Consider the following 20,552-nt stretch of genomic DNA (forward strand, 5'->3'; position numbering starts at 1 on the left):
CACTGTGTACGCCTTAATAACAGTAGAAACAGAACCAGACTGATGTACAGATGGATCCCAAATACATCCCTAAGCTACAGACCGAGAACTAAAAGACCGAACACAAGTAGGCCTCACTAATCCTCTTTCCTCTTCTACAACACGCCTTCTAGAACACTCTTCACCTGAGAACGCCTGACAGGGCCAGAGGCAACTCCTCTCCCCTTGTTGGAGTTGGAATCAATATATATTCATGTCTTGTCCTGCAACTAAACAGCATTCCTGTGACTTAGCTATTGGCCCAAATGTTGGGTTTTTATGTGCTGCCTACTGTGTGCTGCCTAAACTCACAGAAATAAGTGAACATGTAGACTGAGAGCATAGCCTTTCTGAACATGCTGTCCTCTATGAAGGCTAATCATCTCAGTCCATCAGTATGGCTGTGCTCCACGGACCTCCAGGCTAACTCCCTTCTCCCTGGTCTCCCCCCTCTCCTCCCCAGGGTTTGCCTTTCCAGACTGGGCCTACAAACCTGAGTCGAGCCCCGGCTCGCGACAGATCCAGCTGTGGCACTTCATCCTGGAGCTGCTGAGGAAGGAGGAGTACCATGATGTCATCGCCTGGCAGGGGGACTATGGAGAGTTTGTCATCAAGGACCCTGACGAGGTGGCCCGGTTATGGGGGGCCCGCAAGTGCAAACCCCAGATGAACTACGACAAGCTGAGCAGGGCACTCCGGTAAGGAAACTCAATAACACCAAGCGTGTCCTGCTCCATGTGCTGTTTACACACTGATTTTAATGCACATGGCTGTCTTATGGCAGTGATCCAGGCCCCAATTCCTCCCCAAGCTCGGGCTTCGGCCCCAGATATAGGTTTATTGTTACGTTGTGCACGTCTGCTTGACATAAGCTGGCTGTTATGACTATGACACCAGCTCTAGCCCCTAAAGCACTATATACTGTAGGCCTATCGTATTGGCACTGACCCTATCTCCCAATACACTGTATACTGTAGGCCTATTGTAATGGCACTCACCCTATCTCCCAATACACTGTTTTGGCAGTGACCAGAAAGGACATGGACTCTATTGACACCAACTCAAACCCCATATTCCTGCCATGGTGGTGATAATATTGCCCATATAATGGCAGTGACTAAACAAAAAAGACTGTTCACTCAAACACCCCAAACACAAGCCCCTTATACTGTTATGGCATTGACCTCCATGACCCCGTATGGCTTCCCCATGCACTGTATAACCAACCGCTGCTCTGACTACATATAGCCTATCACATGTCAATCACCCATACACTGTATAACCGCTGCTCTGACCACATGTAGCCTATCACATGTCAATCACCCATACACTGTATAACCGTTGCTCTGACCACATGTAGCCTATCACATGTCAATCACCCATACACTGTATAACCACTACTCTGACTACATGTAGCATATCACATGTCAATCACCCATACACTGTATAACCACTACTCTGACTACATGTAGCCTATCACATGTCAATCACCCATACACTGTATAACCACTACTCTGACCACATATAGCCTATCACATGTCAATCACCCATACACTGTATAACCACTACTCTGACCACATGTAGCCTATCACATGTCAATCACCCATACACTGTATAACCACTACTCTGACTACATGTAGCCTATCACATGTCAATCACCCATACACTGTATAACCACTACTCTGACCACATGTAGCCAATCACCCATATACCGTATAACCACTACTCTGACTACATGTAGCCTATCACATGTCAATCACCCATACACTGTATAACCACTACTCTGACTACATGTAGCCTATCACATGTCAATCACCCATACACCGTATAACCACTACTCTGACTACATGTAGCCTATCACGTCAATCACCCATACACTGTATAACCACTACTCTGACCACATGTAGCCTATCACATGTCAATCACCCATACACTGTATAACCACTACTCTGACTACATGTAGCCTATCACATGTCAATCACCCATACACTGTATAACCACTACTCTGACTACATGTAGCCTATCACATGTCAATCACCCATACACTGTATAACCACTACTCTGACCACATATAGCCTATCACATGTCAATCACCCATACACTGTATAACCACTACTCTGACCACATGTAGCCTATCACATGTCAATCACCCATACACTGTATAACCACTACTCTGACTACATGTAGCCTATCACATGTCAATCACCCATACACTGTATAACCACTACTCTGACCACATGTAGCCAATCACCCATATACCGTATAACCACTACTCTGACTACATGTAGCCTATCACATGTCAATCACCCATACACTGTATAACCACTACTCTGACTACATGTAGCCTATCACATGTCAATCACCCATACACCGTATAACCACTACTCTGACTACATGTAGCCTATCACATGTCAATCACCCATACACTGTATAACCACTACTCTGACCACATGTAGCCTATCACATGTCAATCACCCATACACTGTATAACCACTACTCTGACCACATGTAGCCTATCACATGTCAATCACCCATACACTGTATAACCACTACTCTGACTACATGTAGCCTATCACATGTCAATCACCCATACACTATATAACCGCCACTCTGACCACATATAGCCTATCACATGTCAATCACCCATACACTGTACAAAAGCGATGAGCATGACAATTTACCAAAGCCTGTGGGCTCTCCTTCTCCGTGGTCAACGTGCGTAAAACATTTAAACGTGTTAACCCTCGCAAGGCTGCCGGCCCAGACGTTATCCCTAGCCGCGTCCTCGGAGCATGCGCCGACCAGCTGTCTGGAGTGTTTACGAACATATTCAATCAATCCCTATCCCAGTCTGTCCCCACATGCTTCAAGATGGCCACCATTGTTCCTGTTACCAAGAAAGCTAAGGTAACAGAACGAAATGACTATCGCCCCGTAGCACTCAGCTCCGTCATCATGAAGCGCTTTCAGAGACTAGTCAAGGATTATATCACCTCCACCCTACCTGACACCCTAGACCCACTCCAATTTGCTTACCGCCCCAATAGGTCCACTGACGATGCAATCGCCATCACACTGCCCTAACCCATCTGGACAAGAGGAATACCTATGTAAGAGTGCTGTTCATTGAATACAGCTCAGCATTTAATACCCTCCAACTGGGTCCTGGTCTTTCTGACGGGCTGCCTCCAGGTGATGGAAGGTAGGAAACAACATCTTCACCCCGCTGATCCTCAACACTGGGGCCCCACAAGGGTGCGTTCTCAGCCCTCTCCGTACTCCTGTTCACCCATGACTGCGTGGCTATGCACGCTTCCAACTCAATCATCAAGTTTGCAGATGACACAACGGTAGTAGGATTGATTAACAACAATGATGAGACCAATTACAGGGAGGAGGTGAGGGCTCTGGGAGTGTAGTTTCAGGAAAATAACCTCTCACTCAATTTCAACAAAACAAAGGAGATGATCGTGGACTTCAGGAAACAGCAAAGGGAGCACCGTCCCCATCCACATCGACGGGACAGTAGTGGAGAAGGTGGAAAGTTTTAAGTTCCTCGGCGTACACATCACGGACAAACTGAAATGGTCCACCCGCACAGACAGCTTGGTGAAGAAGGCGCAACAGCGCCTCTTCAACCTCAGGAGGCTGAACCAGGCTATGAGGGGTGGCCAGTCCTCTTCTGGCTGTGCCGGGTGGAGATTATAACAGAACATGGCCAAGATGTTCAAACATTCATAAAAGACGGGCATGGTCAAATAATAATAATAATCACAGTAGTTGTTGAGGGTGCAACAGGTCAGCACCTCCAGGAGTTAATGTCAGTTGGCTTTTCATAGCCGATCATTGAGAGTATCTCTACCACTCCTGCTGTCTCTAGAGTAGAGGTCGACCGATTAATCGGAATGGGCGATTAATTAGGGCCGATTTCAAGTTTTCATAACAATCGGAAATCGGTATTTTTGGGCGGCAAATTTTTTACATTTTTTTTTTTTACCCCTTTTTTTTCTTTATTTAATTAGGCATGTCAGTTAAGAACACATTCTTATTTTTAATGACTGCCTAGGAACAGTGGGTTAACTGCCTCGTTCAGGGGCAGAATGACAGATTTTCACCTTGTCAGCTCGGGGGATTCAATCTTGCAACCTTACAGTTAACTAGTCCAACACAATAACAATCTGCCTCTCGTTGCACTCCACAAGGAGACTGCCTGTTAAGCGAATGCAGTAAGCCAAGGTAAGTTGCTAGCTAGCAGTAAACTTATCTTATAAAAACAATCAATCATAATCACTACAAATGGTTGATGATATTACTAGATATTATCTAGCGTGTCCTGCGTTGCATATAATCTGACTGAGCGGTGGTAGGCAGAAGCAGGCGCGTAAACATTCATTCAAACAGCACTTTCGTGCGTTTTGCCAGCAGCTCTTCGTTGTGCGTCAAGCATTGCGCTGTTTATGACTTCAAGCCTATCAACTCCCGAGATGAGGCTAGTGTAACTGAAGTGAAATGGCTAGGTAGTTAGCACGCGCTAATAGCGTTTCAAACGTCACTGTCTCTGAGTCTTGTAGTGGTTGTTCCCCTTGCTCTGCATGGGTAACGCTGCTTCGAGGGTGGCTGTTGTCGTTGTGTTCCTGGTTCGAGCCCAGGGAGGAGCGTGGGGTAGGGACGGAAGCTATACTGTTACACTGGCAATACTAAAGTGCCTATAAGAACATCCAATAGTCAAAGGTTAATGAAAAGTCCTATAATAACTACAACCTAAAACTTCTTACCTGGGAATATTGAAGACTCATGTTAAAAGGAACCACCAGCTTTCAGAGAGAGAAGACAGACAGTCAGTCAGTCAGTCAGTCAGTCAGTCAGTCAGTCAGTCAGTCACCCCATCCCATGATACCCCCAGACAGGGACAAACAGGCAGGATATAACCCCACACACTTTTCCAAAGCACAGCCCCCACACTACTAGAGGGATATCTTCAACCACCAACTTAACATCCTGAGACAAGGCCGAGTATAGCCCACAAAGATCTCTGCCACGGCACAACCCAGGGGGGGCGCCAACTCAGACAGGAAGACCACATCAGTGACTCAAGTGACGCAACCCTCCTAGGGACGGCATGAAAGAGCACCAGTAAGCCAGTGACTCAGCCCCTGTAATAGGGTTAGAGGCAGAGAATCCCTGTGGAGAGAGGGGAACCGGCCAGGCAGAGACTGCAAGGGCGGTTCGTTGCTCCAGTGCCTTTCCGTTCACCTTCACACTCCTGGGCCAATCTACACTCAATCATAGGACCCACTGAAGAGATGAGTCTTCAATAAAGACTTAAAGGTCGAGACCGAGTCTGCGTCTCTCACATGGGTAGGCAGACCATTCCATAAAAATTGAGCTCTATAGGACAAAGCCCTGCCTCCAGCTGTTTGCTTAGAAATTCTAGGGACAACGTACATGTAGGTATGTACGGCAGGACCAAATCGGAAAGATAGGTAGGAGCAAGCCCATGTAATGCTTTGTAGGTTAGCAGTAAAACCTTGAAATCAGCTAATGCCTTAACAGGAAGCCAGTGTAGGGAGGCTAGCAGTGTAGGGAGTAATATGATCCAATTTTTTGGTTCTAGTCAGGATTCTAGCAGCCGTATTTAGCACTTACTGAATTTTATTTAGTGCTTTATCCGAGTAGCCGGAAAGTAGAGCATTGCAGTAGACTAACTTAGAAGTGACAGAAGCATGGATTATTTTTTCTGCATTTTGACAGAAATGTCTGATTTTTGCAATGTTACAAAGATGGAAAAAAGCTATCCTTGACACAGTCTTGATATGCTCGTCAAAAGAGAGATCAGGGTCCAGAGTAACTCCGAGGTCCTTCACATTTTTATTTGAGACGACTGTACAGCCATCAAGATGAATTGTCAGATTCAACAGAAGATCTCTTTGTTTCTTGGGACCTAGAACAAGCATCTCTATTTTGTCCGAGTTTAAAAGTAGAACGTTTGCAGCCATCCACTTCCTTATGTCTGAAACACAGGCTTCCAGGGAGGGCAATTTTGGGGCTTCACCATGTTTCATCGAAATGTACAGCTGTGTGTCATCCGCATAGCGGTGAAAGTTAACATTATGTTTTCGAATGACATCCCAAAGAGGTAAAATATATAGTTAAAACAATAGTGGTCCCAAAACAGAACCCTGAGGAACACCGAAATGTACAGTTGATTTGTCAGAGGACATACCATCCACAGAGACAAACTGATATCTTTCCGACAGATAAGATCTAAACCAGGCCAGAACTTGTCCTTGTTGGCCAATTTGGGTTTCCAATCTCTCCAAAAGAATGTGATGATCGATGGTATCAAAAGCAGCACTAAGGTCTAGGAGCACGAGGACAGATGCAGAGCCTCGGTCTGACGTCATTATAAGGTAATTTACCACCTTCACGAGTGCAGTCTCAGTGCTATGATGGGGTCTAAAACCAGACTGAAGCATTTCATATACATTGTTTGTCTTCAGGAAGGCAGTGAATTGCTGCGCAACAGCTTTTTCAAAACATTTTGAGAGGAATGGGAGATTCGATAGAGGCCGATTTAGTTTTTAAAATATTTTCTGGCTCAGGGTTTGGCTTTTTCAAGAGAGGCTTCATTACTGCCACTTTTAGTGAGTTTGGTACAAATCCGGTGGATAGTGAGCTGTTTATTATGTTGAACATAGGAGGGCCAAGCACAGGAAGAAGCTCTTTCAGTAGGTTAGTTGGAATAGGGTCCAGTATGCAGCTTGAAGGTTTAGAGGCCATGACTATTTTCATCAATGTGTCAAGAGATATAGTTTTAAAAAACTTGAGTGTCTCCCTTGATCCTAGGTCCTGACAGAGTTGTGCAGACTCAGGACAATTGAGCTTTGGAGGAATACGCAGATTTAAAGAGGAGTCCGTAATTTGCTTTCTAATGATCATTATCTTTTCCTCAAGGAAGTTTATGAATTTTTTACTGCTGAAGTGAAAGCCATCCTCTCTTGGGGAATGCTGCTTTTTAGTTAGCTTTGCGACAGTATCAAAAATACATTTTGGATTGTTCTTATTTTCCTCAATTAAGTTGGAAAAATAGGATGTTCGAGCAGCAGTGAGGGCTCTTCGATGCTGCACGGTACCGTCTTTCCAAGCTAGTTGGAAGACTTAGTTTGATGTGGCGCCATTTCCGTTCCAATTTTCTGGAAGCTTCCTTCAGAGCTCGGGTATTTTCTGTATACCAACGAGCTAGTTTGTTATGACAAATGTTTTTCGTTTTTAGGGGTGTGACTGCATTTAGGGTATTGCGCAAGGTTAAATTGAGTTCCTCAGTTATGGGGTTAACTGATTTTTGTCCTCTGACATCCTTGGGTAGGCAGAGGGAGTCTTGAAGGGCATCAAGAAATCTTTGGGTTGTCAGAGAATTTATAGCATGACTTTTGATGATCCTTGGTTGGGGTCTGAGCAGATTATTTGTTGCGATTGCAAACGTAATAAAATGGTGGTCCGATCATCCAGGAAGGCCATAAAGATCATCAAGGACAACAACCACCCGAGCCACTGCCTGTTCACCCCCCTATGCCGCACGGCCATAGTTCATCCATATATGTACATATTCTTATTCATCCCTTACATTTGTGTGTGAGGTTGTTGTTGTGAATCTATTAGATTACTTGTTAGATATCACTGCATTTCGCTACACTCGCAATAACATCTGTGTATGTGACCAATAAAATTTGATTTGATTTGAAGTTGAGTACTCAAACTGACGTCAACCCAATCTTGACCAGAGATTCAATTTTTTCCCCAATACTGTAAATCTATTTGGTCAAAATGTTCTCTTGAAGACAACGTTAATTTGCTTTGACTAGTGTTCTATTTGTACATGTGCATTTGCGGGACACAACAACAAATAAACCAAACCAAACATCACACAATGCTGCTCCCTAAATTCCATTTCTCAGAAATAATGTTCCAACAATGAGCTGCAGTTTGGGAATAAATGAGTCATTTTCCGCTTAGGGTAATTTGCGGTTGTCACTGGTTACCACCGCCACAAAGTCAAAATGGTCTATATCGTAAAAATGAATGTTAACAACAATTTTAATCAAGTCTAGGCCTCCTGGACATAACTCATCCCCATGCAGTGTTCGATGTAGTATTGTTAATCAATTTAGAAAATTCCAAGGAATGGGCATAATACACTAAATCCAACGTCTGTATATCAAAAAGAAGATTTTGGTTTGTAACCCTGAAAAATGTAGACCAGTTTCAAATGATCACTCTGAGAATAACTGTTCCAGATGGGAGATGCCAATCACTTGGCACTATTCTGTTATTTTATTCTGTTATAATACATGAGGGTTTTAAAACTTTTTAAAATAGATGTCTTGACTGTGATAAGGGCTTGGAAATAAGAGCGTCTTATCTGCTAAATTAACAAATCAACGCTGTGCCATTGCACAGCCATAGGGTTCTACAGGCAAACGCCACATTGCTGACGTTACTACCTTTTTCCAGATTGTGTTCCGCGATATAATATAACATGCCGATATTATAGTTTCAATAAATTAATCTTAAATGGCACTTGTTTTTTTATTGAATGAATATATATATATATATATATATATGAGGCAATTTAGCAATTAGGATTCGTTATCTGTAATGGTTATGATAAATTAGGCATTGTTGCTCACTGTTGGCAAAAACAGAAGATAAATGTGCACATTTGTTTCCTTGTTCTAAAAATAGTACTCGAACGAGAAAAATATCATGCGAGAACTGGAACAGTCAAAAAGGTCAATTGTACATCCCGACTGTATAACTAGTCCGACCACATGCAGCCTATCGCATGTGACTCTGAAGCCCATAATTTATGGACACCAACTCAGGTCCCATATAGCCTTCTGTTATGGCACTGACCCTAACACCCATTAGGGCCTCACCGTTACGGCAATGACCCCCATACACTGGAACACCAATTCAAGCTATTTTCGTAATGACCCTAGGCTTACTGTTAGGTCTGTGACCCTGTAGTGTAACGAGCCAGTAATCCATCCATCCAGGCCTCAGGCTGTACAGTATCATCCCCCAGGCGGCTCACTGCTTAGCCTGGATTCGTCACACACTCTGTCCTGATCTCCCTCACAACCACACATACTCACCGTAACACACAATTTACTCACTGATAACAACACAACAGACTTTGACATACACTTTGGACGAATCTGTACAGTCTAGAATAATACACAGGTGACACATTGCAATGCAATTGCTTCAATCAGGACAGAATAGGAGCCATAACCTGAGAGAACTACACAGTTCAACAGCCAAGTATCTAACCTAACCAGTCACCCCTGACTGTTAGAATGGGCTGGCTTGTAGTCTCTTGTATTTCTGACTTCACAAACCAGAGATTAGACTAAGCACTGATAAACCACACATAATCTGGAAGCAGTGAGAGCAGAAGAGCGATGGGGTCGCCCTGTTTAGGGTGGGGGCTTACGTAAGGTCTCTACTGTGGTGTGATTAACATGGTGTCTGTTGCAGATGGGGTCTGATGAGGACAGGCTGGTTTAACACACTAATTGCAAATCGCAGTTTGGAGGCAGGGGGGTGTTTTCCTTTTGTATTAATTCCTCATTGAATAAGTCCTTTTGGGTCTTAATACATCTTAACGATGTGAGATCAACCTCCTTCCTTCTCCTCCTCGCCTCTGCCCTCCTCTTCTTCCTTATTCTCTCCTCGCACTACCTCACTCTTCTCTTCCTCTCATCCTCTCCTCACCCCTTCTCCACATTTCCTCTGGTTTCATCCTCCTTGTAGTCTATGGATAGTGTCCAGGCCTGTAGAGTCACAGTATTGAAACATATATATGAAGCTTAGCTCACCAGTAAGTCCTTATTTATTTATACAGTGCCTTGCGAAAGTATTCGGCCCCCTTGAACTTTGCGACCTTTTGCCACATTTCAGGCTTCAAACATAAAGATATAAAACTGTATTTTTTTGTGAAGAATCAACAACAAGTGGGACACAATCATGAAGTGGAACGACATTTATTGGATATTTCAAACTTTTTTAACAAATCAAAAACTGAAAAATTGGGCATGCAAAATTATTCAGCCCCCTTAAGTTAATACTTTGTAGCGCCACCTTTTGCTGCGATTACAGCTGTAAGTCGCTTGGGGTATGCCTCTATCAGTTTTGCACATCGAGAGACTGACATTTTTTCCCATTCCTCCTTGCAAAACAGCTCGAGCTCAGTGAGGTTGGATGGAGAGCATTTGTGAACAGCAGTTTTCAGTTCTTTCCACAGATTCTCGATTGGATTCAGGTCTGGACTTTGACTTGGCCATTCTAACACCTGGATATGTTTATTTTTGAACCATTCCATTGTAGATTTTGCTTTATGTTTTGGATCATTGTCTTGTTGGAAGACAAATCTCTGTCCCAGTCTCAGGTCTTTTGCAGACTCCATCAGGTTTTCTTCCAGAATGGTCCTGTATTTGGCTCCATCCATCTTCCCATCAATTTGAACCATCTTCCCTGTCCCTGCTGAAGAAAAGCAGGCCCAAACCATGATGCTGCCACCACCATGTTTGACAGTGGGGATGGTGTGTTAAGCTGTGTTGCTTTTACGCCAAACATAACGTTTTGCATTGTTGCCAAAAAGTTCAATTTTGGTTTCATCTGACCAGAGCACCTTCTTCCACATGTTTGGTGTGTCTCCCAGGTGGCTTGTGGCAAACTTTAAACAACACTTTTTATGGATATCTTTAAGAAATGGCTTTCTTCTTGCCACTCTTCCATACTGGCCAGATTTGTGCAATATACGACTGATTGTTGTCCTATGGACAGAGTCTCCCACCTCAGCTGTAGATCTCTGCAGTTCATCCAGAGTGATCATGGGCCTCTTGGCTGCATCTCTGATCAGTCTTCTCCTTGTATGAGCTGAAAGTTTAGAGGGACGGCCAGGTCTTGGTAGATTTGCAGTGGTCTGATACTCCTTCCATTTCAATATTATCGCTTGCACAGTGCTCCTTGGGATGTTTAAAGCTTGGGAAATCTTTTTGTATCCAAATCCGGCTTTAAACTTCTTCACAACAGTATCTCGGACCTGCCTGGTGTGTTCCTTGTTCTTCATGATGCTCTCTGCACTTTTAACGGACCTCTGAGACTATCACAGTGCAGGTGCATTTATACGGAGACCTGATTACACACAGGTGGATTGTATTTATCATCATTAGTCATTTAGGTCAACATTGGATCATTCAGAGATCCTCACTGAACTTCTGGAGAGAGTTTGCTGCACTGAAAGTAAAGGGGCTGAATAATTTTGCACGCCCAATTTTTCAGTTTTTGATTTGTTAAAAAAGTTTGAAATATCCAATAAATGTTGTTCCACTTCATGATTGTGTCCCACTTGTTGTTGATTCTTCACAAAAAAATACATTTTTATATCTTTATGTTTGAAGCCTGAAATGTGGCAAAAGGTCGCAAAGTTCAAGGGGGCCGAATACTTTCGCAAGGCACTGTATATACTCACACTATTGTTCAAAGTTTTGGGTCACTTAGAAATGTCTCCGCAGTACCCGCAAAACACCAGTCTCAACGTCAACAGTGAAGAGGCCACTCCAGGATGCTGGCCTTCTAGGCAGCTTTGCAAAGAAAAAGCCGTATCGCAGACTGGCCAATAAAAAGAAAAGATTAAGATGGGAAAAAGAACAGACACAGGACAGAGGAACTCTGCCTAGAAGGCCAGCATCCTAGAGTCACCTCTTCACTTTTGACGTTGAGACGGGTGTTTTGCGGGTACTGTTTAATGAAGCTGCCAGTTGAGGACTTGTGAGGCATCTGTTTCTCAAGCTAGACACTCTAATGTACTTGTCCTCTTGCTCAGTTGTGTACCGGGGCCTCCCACTCCACTTTCTATTCTGGTTAGAGACAGTTTGCGCTGTTCTGTGAAGGGAGTGGTACACAGCGTTGTCCCAGATCTTCAGTTTCTTGGCAATTTCTCACATAGAATCACCTTCATTAATCAAAACAAGAATAGACTGACGAGTTTCAGAAGAAAGTTATTTGTTTCTGGCCATTTTGAGCCTGTAATCGAACCCACAATGCTGATGCTCCAGATACTCAACTGGTCTAAAGAAGGCCCGTTTTATTGCTTCTTTAATCAGTACAACAGTTTTCAGCTGTACTAACATAATTGCAAAATGGTTTTCTAATGATCAATTAGCCGTTTAAATTGATAAACTTAGATTAGCTAACACAACGTGCCAGGAGTGAAGGTTGCTGATAATGGGCCTCTGTACGCCTATGTAGATATTCCATACAAAATCAGCCGTTTCCAGCTACCCTAGTCATTTACAACTTTAACAATGTCTACACTGTATTTCTGATAATTTTTATGTTATTTTAATGCACAAAACATTTGCTTTTCTTTCAAAAACAAGACATTTCTAAGTGACCCCAAACTTTTGTGTGTAAAATATATATTTAGATATTTAGATATAGATAGATAGGTAGTCTAGTGGTTAGAGCGTTGCACTGGTAACCGAAAGGTTGCAAGATCGAATCCCTGAGCTGACAAGGTAAAAATCTGTCATCTGCCCCTAAACAAGGCACTGTTCCTTGGACGTCATTGAAAATAAGAATTTGTTCTTAACTGACTTGCCTAGTTTAATAAAGGTAAAACAAAATATTGTGATACATATGGCTACGGTATATGTAACCTTACAACTTCAACTGTGTGTGTGTGTGTGTGTGTGTTTACAGTGAAGAGGCCACTCTTCTCACACACACACACACAAATACATTTAAACTCAGTTTTTCCCAATTTCTGACATTTAATCCTCGTAAACATTCCCTGTCTTAAGTCAGTTAGGATCAGCACTTTATTTTAAGAATGTGAAATGTCAGAATAATAGTAGAACATTTTTTATTTCAGCTTTTATTTCTTCCATCACATTCCCAGTGGGTCAGAAGTTACCATATACTCCATTAGTATTTGGTAGCATTGCCTTTAAATTGTTTAACTTGGGTTAAATGTTTTGGGAAGCCTTGCACAAGCTTCCCACAATAAGTTGGGAGAATTTTTGCCACATTCCTCCTGACAAAGCTGGTGTAACTGAGTCAGGTTTGTAGGCCTCCTTGCTCACACACACTTGTTCAGTTCTGCCCACAAATCTTTTATAGGATTGAGGTCAGGGTTTTGTGATGGCCACTCCAATACTTTGACTTTGTTGTCCTTAAGCCATTTTGCCACAACTTTGGAAGTGTGCTTGGGGTCATTGTCCATTTGGAAGACCCATTTGCGACCAAGCTTTAACTTCCTGACTGATGTCTTGAGATGTTGCTTCAATGTATCCACATAATTTTCCATCCTCACGATGCCATCTATTTTGTGAAGTGCACCAGTCTCTCCTGCAACAAAGCACCCCACAACATGATGCTGCCACCCCATTCTTCACGGTTGGGATGGTGTTCTTCGGCTTGCAAGCCTCCCCCTTTATCCTCCAACCATAACAATGGTCATTATGGCCAAACATTTATATTTTTGTTTCATCATACCAGAGGACATTTCTCCAAAAAGTACGATCTTTGTCGCCATGTGCAGTTGCAAACCGTAGTCTGGCTTTTTTATGGCAGTTTTGGAGCAGTGGCTTCTTCCTTTCTGAGTGGACTTTCAGGTTATGTCAATATAGGACTTGTTTTTACTGTGGATATAGATAGTTTTGTACCTGTTTCCTCCAGCTTCTTCACATTGTCATTTGCTGTTGTTCTGGGATTGATTTGCACTTTTCGCACCAAAGTACGTTCACCTATAGGAGACAGAATGCGTCTCCTTCCTGAGCGGTATAATGCCTGCGTGGTCCCATGGTGTTTATACTTGTGTACTATTTTTTGTACAGATGAACGTGGTACCTTCAGGCGTTTGGAAATTGCTCCCAAGGATGAACCAGTAGGCCTTGAAATACATCCACAGGTACACCTCCAATTGACTCAAATTATGTCAATTAGCCTATCAGAAGCTTCTAAAGCCGCGACATCATTTTCTGGAATTTTCCAAGCTGTTTAAAGGTACAGTCAACTTAGTGTATGTAAACTTCTGACCCACTGGAATTGTGATACAGTGAATTATAAGTGAAATAATCTGTCTGTAAACAAAAATGACTTGTCATGCACAAAGTAGATGTCTTAACCGACTTGCCAAAAGTATATTTTGTTAACTTCTTGACGCTACCCATCCCGTTAGCGGAATAATTGTCATCAACAACCGCTGAATTGCATAGCGCCACATTCAAATAATATTACTAAAAATATTTATATTCATGAAATCACAAGTGCAATATAGCAAAACACAGTTTAGCATTTTGTTAATCCATCTGTCGTGTCAGATTTGGAAAATATTATTTACAGCGAAAGCAATCCAAGCGTTTGTAAGTTTATCGATCACTAGACAAAACATTATGAACACCTATCATCAAGTAGCTTGGTCACGAAAATCAGAAAAGCAATCAAATGAATCGCTTACCTTTGATGATCTTCGGATGTTTTCAATCACGAGACTCCCAGTTACACAATAAATGTTCCTTTTGTTCCATAAAGATTATTTTTATATCCAAAATACCTGCGTTTGTTTGGCGCGTTATGTTCAGAAATCCACAAGCTCGAGCGGTCACGACAACGCAGACGAAAATTCCAAATAGTATCTGGAATGTCCACAGAAACATGTCAAACGTTGTCTTGTTGGAAGACAAATCTTCGTCCCAGTCTCAGGTCTTTTGCAGACTCCATCAGGTTTTCTTCCAAAATGGTCCTGTATTTGGCTCCATCCATCTTCCCATCAATTTTAACCATCTTCCCTGTCCCTGCTGAAGAAAAGCAGGCCCAAACCATGATGCTGCCACCACCATGTTTGACAGTGGGGATGGTGTGTTCAGCTGTGTTGCTTTTACGCCAAACATAACGTTTTGCATTGTTGCCAAAAAGTTCAATTTTGGTTTCATCTGACCAGAGCACCTTCTTCCACATGTTTGGTGTGTCTCCCAGGTGGCTTGTGGCAAACTTTAAACAACACTTTTTATGGATATCTTTAAGAAATGGCTTTCTTCTTGCCACTTCCATAAAGGCCAGATTTGTGCAATATACGACTGATTGTTGTCCTATGGACAGAGTCTCCCAACTCAGCTGTAGATCTCTGCAGTTCATCCAGAGTGATCATGGGCCTCTTGGCTGCATCTCTGATCAGTCTTCTCCTTGTATGAGCTGAAAGTTTAGAGGGACGGCCAGGTCTTGGTAGATTTGCAGTGGTCTGATAGTCCTTCCATTTCAATATTATCGCTTGCACAGTGCTCCTTGGGATGTTTAAAGCTTGGGAAATCTTTTTGTATCCAAATCCGGCTTTAAACTTCTTCACAACAGTATCTCGGACCTGCCTGGTGTGTTCCTTGTTCTTCATGATGCTCTCTGCGCTTTTAACGGACCTCTGAGACTATCACAGTGCAGGTGCATTTATACGGAGACTTGATTACACACAGGTGATTGTATTTATCATCATTAGTCATTTAGGTCAACATTGGATCATTCAGAGATCCTCATTGAACTTCTGGAGAGAGTTTGCTGCACTGAAAGTAAAGGGGCTGAATAATTTTGCACGCCCAATTGTTCAGTTTTTGATTTGTTAAAAAAGTTTTAAATATCCAATAAATGTCGTTCCACTTCATGATTGTGTCCCACCCATTGTTGATTCTTCACAAAAAAATACAATTTTATATCTTTATGTTTGAAGCCTGAAATGTGGCAAAAGGTCGCAAAGTTCAAGGGGGCCGAATACTTTTGCAAGGCACTGTAGATAGATTTTGGACACACCTACTCATTCCTGGGTTTTCTATATTTTTACAAATTATTTTCTACATTCATCGCAGCCTTCCTCCTCTTTCACTCTTTCCCCCTTTGTATATTTCTCTCTCACTGTCTTTCCCCCTGTAGCGTGTCTCTCTCCCTCATATCTCTGACCTTATCTCACACACTTGTTTTTCTATCCTTGTGGGGACCTAAAATTGACCTATTTTCTCTAACCCTACCACCTAACCCTACTGACCTAAACCTAAACCTAATTGTAACCCTAAACCAAACCCCTAAGCTTAAAATAGCCTTTGTCCCTCTGGATAGGAGAACAAGACTGCTCACACACCACACACACACACACACCACACCACACCACACCACACCACACCCACACACACACACACGGCCTAATCCTCACTGTGTGAGTGTGAATTTCACAGTGGCTGTGGGAGCAGGAGACAGGAATGATGCAGGGAGTCACGTGTCCTTTTGGAGAGTCAACTCACAGGCACACTGGATTACAATAGTATTCCTGATAAGGGGAAATCACCATGTGCACACTATACAGGAAACTGTAACATCATGGGCCTGGGTGATTGAAGTGCAGGGGCTTGAAAACATGCGTTTGAACTGTGTGTGCGAGAGAGTGTGTGTCAGTTAACTCCAGCTGAAGTCCTGGGTACCACACTGACTTTGGTCTCCAGATTTCTTCCATATGTGTGGAGCAAGGTGGCCCTCTCTGTCATGTGTTCCATATGGGGATGGTTGCTACAATGTGTGTTTTATTGGTCTTTAGTGCCATCAATCCTCTTCCCACATTACTATTGATGTGAATCTCGAGAGGGTTTGTTGTGGTGACAGACGCATGGTGACAGACCCATGGCCTCACATACCGCTCGTGTGTGTGTGTGTGTGTTGGAATGGGACAAAGTGTCAAATGGAGATGATTTATTTATTGTGTGAGTGAAATGTATGAACAGTACTTTATTGGAGATATTAATCACAGTGATAGAGCGACTGGTTCACAGCACTTGGAGGTAAACCCATCCCATAGACATTATTGTGCTCTGTAGCCCCAGTCCGGATCCCCTCTCAACCCAGTGCTCAGAGAGAGAGAGCGGGGTGGAGAGTGGACAATGGCATCAGTGTACTGGTTGGAGGGCTATGGGAGTAAACCAAGATGGCAGTTGCACAGTGAAGCCCTGGGTCTCTCTCTCTCTGGTCCCAGTACCATGTTGTGGTCTGGGCCTCTGATGGGGTCATGATGTTGACTGTTAGCAGCTCATACAGGTCAGAGGTTAGAGGTTCCATTCACCACAGCTGGCAAAGATTACCATCAGGCGCCGTAGGATACCCCTGCCCTGTCTCACGCACACACCGACCGTGTTCACTCCGTGTGTGTTTGATTGAGCAGGACTGCTGTGACACCACTGTTACTAGGTCAGGAGTCCCGGCCTTACAACAGAGCCTATTGTATAGAGAGAACTAGGGAGAGGAGGGCGGGTGACTGTATGAGTTTGTGTTAAGTGTGTTGTACATTTATTGTCCTGTGTGTGTGTGTGTGTGTACACATCTCATTGTACAGGATAGAATGATTCTTTTATTTGCTGTGCGGGAAGAACACACATGAGCCGCACACACCCAGAGTACACTTGACCACACGCTTGCGCCCACAGAGCATGTGACCGACCTAATCAGACTCTAGCTAGATCCTCATCTCCACACACACACACACACACACACACACACACGCTCTTCGAGCATGTGACCAGCCTAAACAGACCCCCAGCCAGACCCTCATCATTACTTACACACACTACAGTTCAGTCATCCACTGGTCACACAAACCAAGTTTTCCAGTAATGTTCAGTCTCACGTGCATAAAGCCACACACCTGAGTGTGAGCAGCTGGTGTGACGAGAGGCAGAAATGGAGGGCGTTGTAATCCTGACTTCCTGTTAGTCAGTGCCTAGTTACTGCACTACAATGTGTGTGTCTGAGCCTGTCTGTGTGGAGAGAGAGGGAGCCAGAGAGCAGTTATATGACAATAGATGGTGTGTGTATATGGAGAGCAGATATATGACAATAGATGGTGTGTGTGTATGGAGAGAGCAGCTGTATGACAATAGATGGTGTGTGTATATGCAGAGCAGTTATATGACAATAGATGGTGTGTGTATATGGAGAGCAGATATGTGACAATAGATGGTGTGTGTATATGCAGAGCAGATATATGACAATAGATTGTGTGTATATGCAGAGCAGATATATGACAATAGATGGTGTGTGTATGGAGAGCAGCTGTATGACAATAGATGGTGTGTGTATATGGAGAGCAGATATATGACAATAGATTGTGTGTATATGCAGAGCAGATATGACAATAGATGATGTGTGTATATGGAGAGCAGATATATGACAATAGATTGTGTGTATATGGAGAGCAGATATATGACAATAGATGGTGTGTGTGTGTATAGAGAGAGAGCAGCTATATGACAATAGATGGTGTGTGTAGAGAGAGCAGTTATATGACAATAGATGGTGTGTGTATGGAGAGCAGCTATATGACAATAGATGGTGTGTGTAGAGAGAGCAAGCTATATGACAATAGATGGTGTGTATATGGAGAGCAGATATATGACAATAGATGGTGTGTGTGTATATGGAGAGCAGATATATGACAATAGATGGTGTGTATATGGAGAGCAGATATATGACAATAGATGGTGTGTGGATATGGAGAGCAGATATATGACAGATGGTGTGTATATGGAGAGCAGATATATGACAATTGATGGTTTGTGTATATGGAGAGCAGATATATGACAATAGATGGTGTGTGTATATGGAGAGCAGATATATGACAGATGGTGTGTATATGGAGAGCAGATATATGACAATAGATGGTTTGTGTATGGAGAGAGCAGTTCTATTACGATAGATGGTTTGTGTATATGGAGAGCAGATATATGACAGATGGTGTGTATATGGAGAGCAGATATATGACAATAGATGGTTTGTGTATGGAGAGAGCAGTTCTATTACGATAGATGGTTTGTGTATATGGAGAGCAGATATATGACAATAGATGGTTTGTGTATATGGAGAGCAGATATACAGTGCCTTGCGAAATTATTCGGCCCCCTTGAACTTTGCGACCTTTTGCCACATTTCAGGCTTCAAACATAAAGATATAAAACTGTATTTTTTTGTGAAGAATCAACAGCAAGTGGGACACAATCATGAAGTGGAACGACATTTATTGGATATTTCAAACTTTTTTAACAAATCAAAAACTGAAAAATTGGGCGTGCAAAATTATTCAGACCCTTTACTTTCAGTGCAGCAAACTCTCTCCAGAAGTTCAGTGAGGATCTCTGAATGATCCAATGTTGACCTAAATGACTAATGATGATAAATACAATCCACCTGTGTGTAATCAAGTCTCCGTATAAATGCACCTGCACTGTGATAGTCTCAGAGGTCCGTTAAAAGCGCAGAGAGCATCATGAAGAACAAGGAACACACCAGGCAGGTCCGAGAAACTGTTGTGAAGAAGTTTAAAGCCGGATTTGGATACAAAAAGATTTCCCAAGCTTTAAACATCCCAAGGAGCACTGTGCAAGCGATAATATTGAAATGGAAGGAGTATCAGACCACTGCAAATCTACCAAGACCATAGGACAACAATCAGTCGTATATTGCACAAATCTGGCCTTTATGGAAGAGTGGCAAGAAGAAAGCCATTTCTTAAAGATATCCATAAAAAGTGTTGTTTAAAGTTTGCCACAAGCCACCTGGGAGACACACCAAACATGTGGAAGAAGGTGCTCTGATCAGATAAAACCAAAATTGAACTTTTTGGCAACAATGCAAAACGTTATGTTTGGCGTAAAAGCAACACAGCTGAACACACCATCCCCACTGTCAAACATGATGGTGGCATCATCATGGTTTGGGCCTGCTTTTCTTCAGCAGGGACAGGGAAGATGGTTAAAATTGATGGGAAGATGGATGGAGCCAAATACAGGACCATTCTGGAAGAAAACCTGATGGAGTCTGCAAAAGACCTGAAACTGGGACGGAGATTTGTCTTCCAACAAGACAATGATCCAAAACATAAAGCAAAATCTACAATGGAATGGTTCAAAAATAAACATATCCAGGTGTTAGAATGGCCAAGTCAAAGTCCAGACCTGAATCCAATCGAGAATCTGTGGAAAGAACTGAAAACTGCTGTTCACAAATGCTCTCCATCCAACCTCACTGAGCTCGAGCTGTTTTGCAAGGAGGAATGGGAAAAAATTTCAGTCTCTCGATGTGCAAAACTGATAGAGACATACCCCAAGCGACTTACAGCTGTAATCGCAGCAAAAGGTGGCGCTACAAAGTATTAACTTAAGGGGGCCGAATACTTTCGCAAGGCACTGTATGACAATAGATGGTGTGTATATGGAGAGAGCATCTCTATGACAATAGATGGTTTGTGTATGGAGAGAGCAGTTCTATTACGATAGATGGTTTTTGTATGGAGAGAGCAGCTACAGTGGGGAGAACAAGTATTTGATACACTGCTGATTTTGCAGGTTTTTCTACTTACAAAGCATGTAGAGGTCTGTCATGTTTATCATGGGTACACTTAAACTGTGAGAGACTGGATCTAAAACAAAAATCCAGAAAATCACATT

The 20,552-nt window shown here is 42.8% G+C and overlaps 1 protein-coding gene across 2 annotated transcripts in view; it reads left to right on the forward strand.

Moving 5' to 3' along the window:
- The window catches only part of LOC110509826 (ETS domain-containing transcription factor ERF), a 101,656-nt gene that overhangs the window by 66,209 nt on the left and 14,895 nt on the right, over window positions 1-20,552 (forward strand). The window contains exon 2 of one of the 2 annotated variants that reach the window (XM_090225821.1): window positions 497-716. In XM_090225821.1, coding sequence (XP_090081947.1) covers window positions 497-716 — 220 coding nt within the window. Of the gene's footprint in view, window positions 1-481; window positions 717-20,552 lie in introns of both variants that reach the window. The other variant, XM_090225810.1, reaches the window with a different exon arrangement.

Source organism: Oncorhynchus mykiss, chromosome 3 (genome assembly GCF_057628025.1).
Source record: "Oncorhynchus mykiss isolate SJ-2025 chromosome 3, ASM5762802v1, whole genome shotgun sequence".
Classification (NCBI taxonomy): Eukaryota; Metazoa; Chordata; class Actinopteri; order Salmoniformes; family Salmonidae; genus Oncorhynchus; species Oncorhynchus mykiss.